Source organism: Echinococcus granulosus (assembly GCF_000524195.1).
Source record: "Echinococcus granulosus chromosome Unknown EG_S00130, whole genome shotgun sequence".
NCBI classification, from domain to species: domain Eukaryota; kingdom Metazoa; phylum Platyhelminthes; class Cestoda; order Cyclophyllidea; family Taeniidae; genus Echinococcus; species Echinococcus granulosus.
In genome coordinates this window covers 133,982-136,827 of record NW_020170510.1, presented here as the reverse complement: position 1 = coordinate 136,827, position 2,846 = coordinate 133,982, and the positions used below count along the sequence as shown (strand labels likewise).

At 44.8% G+C, this 2,846-nt stretch overlaps 1 protein-coding gene across 1 annotated transcript; it reads left to right on the top strand. All coding sequences in view use genetic code 11, as the record gives it.

Annotated features, from left to right (window-relative positions):
- Positions 1–392: 392 nt before the first annotated feature.
- On the top strand, positions 393–2,115 carry EGR_09068 (Actin-2; the record flags this gene model as incomplete). Its single annotated transcript, XM_024498317.1, has 3 exons — positions 393–518; positions 817–861; positions 1,111–2,115. The coding sequence occupies 3 exons, from the start codon at positions 393–395 to the stop codon at positions 2,113–2,115; spliced, it is 1,176 nt and encodes a 391-aa protein (XP_024347274.1).
- Between the last annotated feature and the right edge of the window lie 731 nt (positions 2,116–2,846).

Here is a 2,846-nt window from a genome sequence, read left to right as displayed (position 1 = left end):
CAGGCCACATATGATATCAGGACAGCCCTCTTCCTAAAATTAGCACAAAAGAATTTTGTAACGAGACTTACTACATCAAAGCTCTGAAAAAACTGCTTTAACAAATTAAGACGTAAAGCATTATTACCTAAAACTTCATTTCTTTTTCTTTTTTTTAAATAAAACTCCCAAAAGTCTCGGTTTTACTTGAACGCCCTCAGGATGGTTAACACTGCAATTCCTCAACTACGCATTTTGCCAGCCACCTAGTCATCAGGTAGTTTGCGACCCCTTCGATGAGGTTAAAATCTCATCACTGACGACATCAACGACGAAATTGCGCACTTGTAAGCATATATTTTACGTCGAAACGGTGAACGTGGCATTTGGATTTTACTCTTGCTAGCCTCTCGATGGCGGACGAGGACACCGCAGCTCTGGTGATAGACAACGGCTCTGGTATGTGCAAAGCCGGCTTTGCTGGTGACGATGCTCCTCGTGCCGTCTTCCCCTCTATCGTGGGTCGTCCAAGACATCAGGTTAGTTGGATAGGTAGGCAGTGTTTCAGCCGCACCGGAACTGGTACCAACTAGTGGACCAATTTTCTCAAATAAGAGACAGAAATGGTTTGCTCTCATGCACTAAATGTATGGTGAAGAAGTCGGCTTTTCATCTAACTAGATAGGCATGATTAGTGTGGAGATCAAGTGCTCTCTTGTAGAGTCGCCATCTGAGGGCAGTCTTTCTATTTTCGCCCTGTGACAACGTACCTATTCCGAAATAATCTTTGCGCACAAAGCACTAATTTCATTAGAACATATCAATTGTGATTTACAGGAGACCTTTTGCTACCCGACAATGCTTACTTTGACTTCCCCGTCAGTGAGTTGTACAGAGAAACTCAAAAGACATATTTAAAAAATTTAGGTGTTGGCAGTCCATATCCTTCCCTATTCGTCCTGGCGTCTTGTTCTAATTCCAACAGTAATGCATACATGCTCCCTCAACACAAATTACTTCTGTCCATAATATTCAGTAGATGACAGAATCTCTTTTCTCCCTAATCGGCGACATTTATGTCCCCTTTGAATGGGTCCTTTAAGTGGTAAATTAAAGCATATTAAATTTCAGGGAGTGATGGTTGGTATGGGACAAAAAGACAGCTACGTAGGTGATGAGGCCCAGTCGAAAAGAGGCATCCTCACTCTCAAATACCCCATTGAACACGGCATCGTGACCAATTGGGATGACATGGAGAAGATCTGGCATCACACCTTCTACAACGAACTACGTGTGGCGCCTGAGGAGCATCCAGTCCTCCTCACTGAGGCTCCACTCAATCCAAAAGCCAATCGTGAGAAGATGACACAAATCATGTTTGAGACTTTCAACTGTCCGGCGATGTATGTAGCCATCCAGGCAGTGCTCTCGTTGTACGCCTCTGGTCGTACTACTGGAGTCGTACTGGACTCTGGTGACGGTGTGACCCATACTGTCCCCATCTACGAAGGTTATGCGCTTCCTCATGCCATTCTACGTCTTGACTTAGCGGGCCGAGATTTAACAGACCACCTTGTCAAGATCATGACTGAGCGTGGCTACAACTTTACTACTACAGCAGAGCGCGAAATAGCTCGCGACATAAAGGAGAAGCTCTGCTACGTAGCACTCGATTTCGAGCAGGAAATGATAACGTCAACTTCTAGTGCCATTTTGGAACGCTCTTATGAACTGCCAGATGGTCAACTGATTACCATTGGCAACGAACGCTTCCGCTGTCCTGAAGCCCTGTTCCAACCTGGTTTTCTGGGTCTAGAAGCAACTGGTATCCACGAGACGACTTACAACTCCATCATGAAGTGTGATGTGGACATTCGAAAAGACCTATATTCCAACACAGTGCTCTCGGGTGGTTCCACTATGTTCCAGGGCATTGCAGAACGTATGCAGCGGGAGATTTCGTCTCTAGCACCGACAACAGTGAAGATCAGGATTGCTGCACCACCTGAACGCAAGTACTCCGTGTGGATTGGTGGTTCCATTCTTGCTTCACTTTCCACCTTCCAGCAGATGTGGATCTCGAAGGTGGAATACGAGGAAATCGGTCCCAGTATTGTACACCGAAAATGTTTTTAACTAATCCGCGGCTCATCTTTCCTCCCATGTTATTTCGCACCGTCTGTATGGTCAGTAAATAAATGATCAAACTAAGCCTCGTTTTTGGCTTGCAAATATCCATTCTACCTGTTATTTGTTTGTTTACCGCTCAGAAAGGTGAGAATAGTCAATCGTAGCCCGCAGAAGTATGGAAAAAGTGGTGGTAGTACGGCATTGAGGTGAAGGTAGCATTTGCACGTAGTTTTGCGTTCTACTCCAGAATAGGTGAACTAGACAGCCCTAAGGCATTCACATATTATTAGCGAGAGTAGGAAATTACTTGATTAAAGTCTCAACAATACATTTAGGCACAAAATTCTTCAATTCGAGATGACAGACAACTGTAATAGTAACTGTGCATTTGAATAAACATCTGCAATCCATAGTGTGGAATCAAGTGTCATGCCAACAAAGACAACAAATCCGAACAATCTCCCAACCTACGGTCATCAGCTCCCACCCACAGACAACCTCAAACACTGGGGGAAGGTAATGATACTGACGCACTGCCATTTACCACTATGACAATGGTAACAACGATCTGACATGTTTATGTTGCAGCGTGGACACGTTTGAGGAACCATGGTATGTGGGTAAGATGGAGGTGTCACGACGGCAGACGTGGTAACTGCCTGGGTATTGTTGTCAGACCATCGTCGTCTCAGTGGACATGTCATCGAGAACAGAAAACCCACCAAAGCAAACAATGC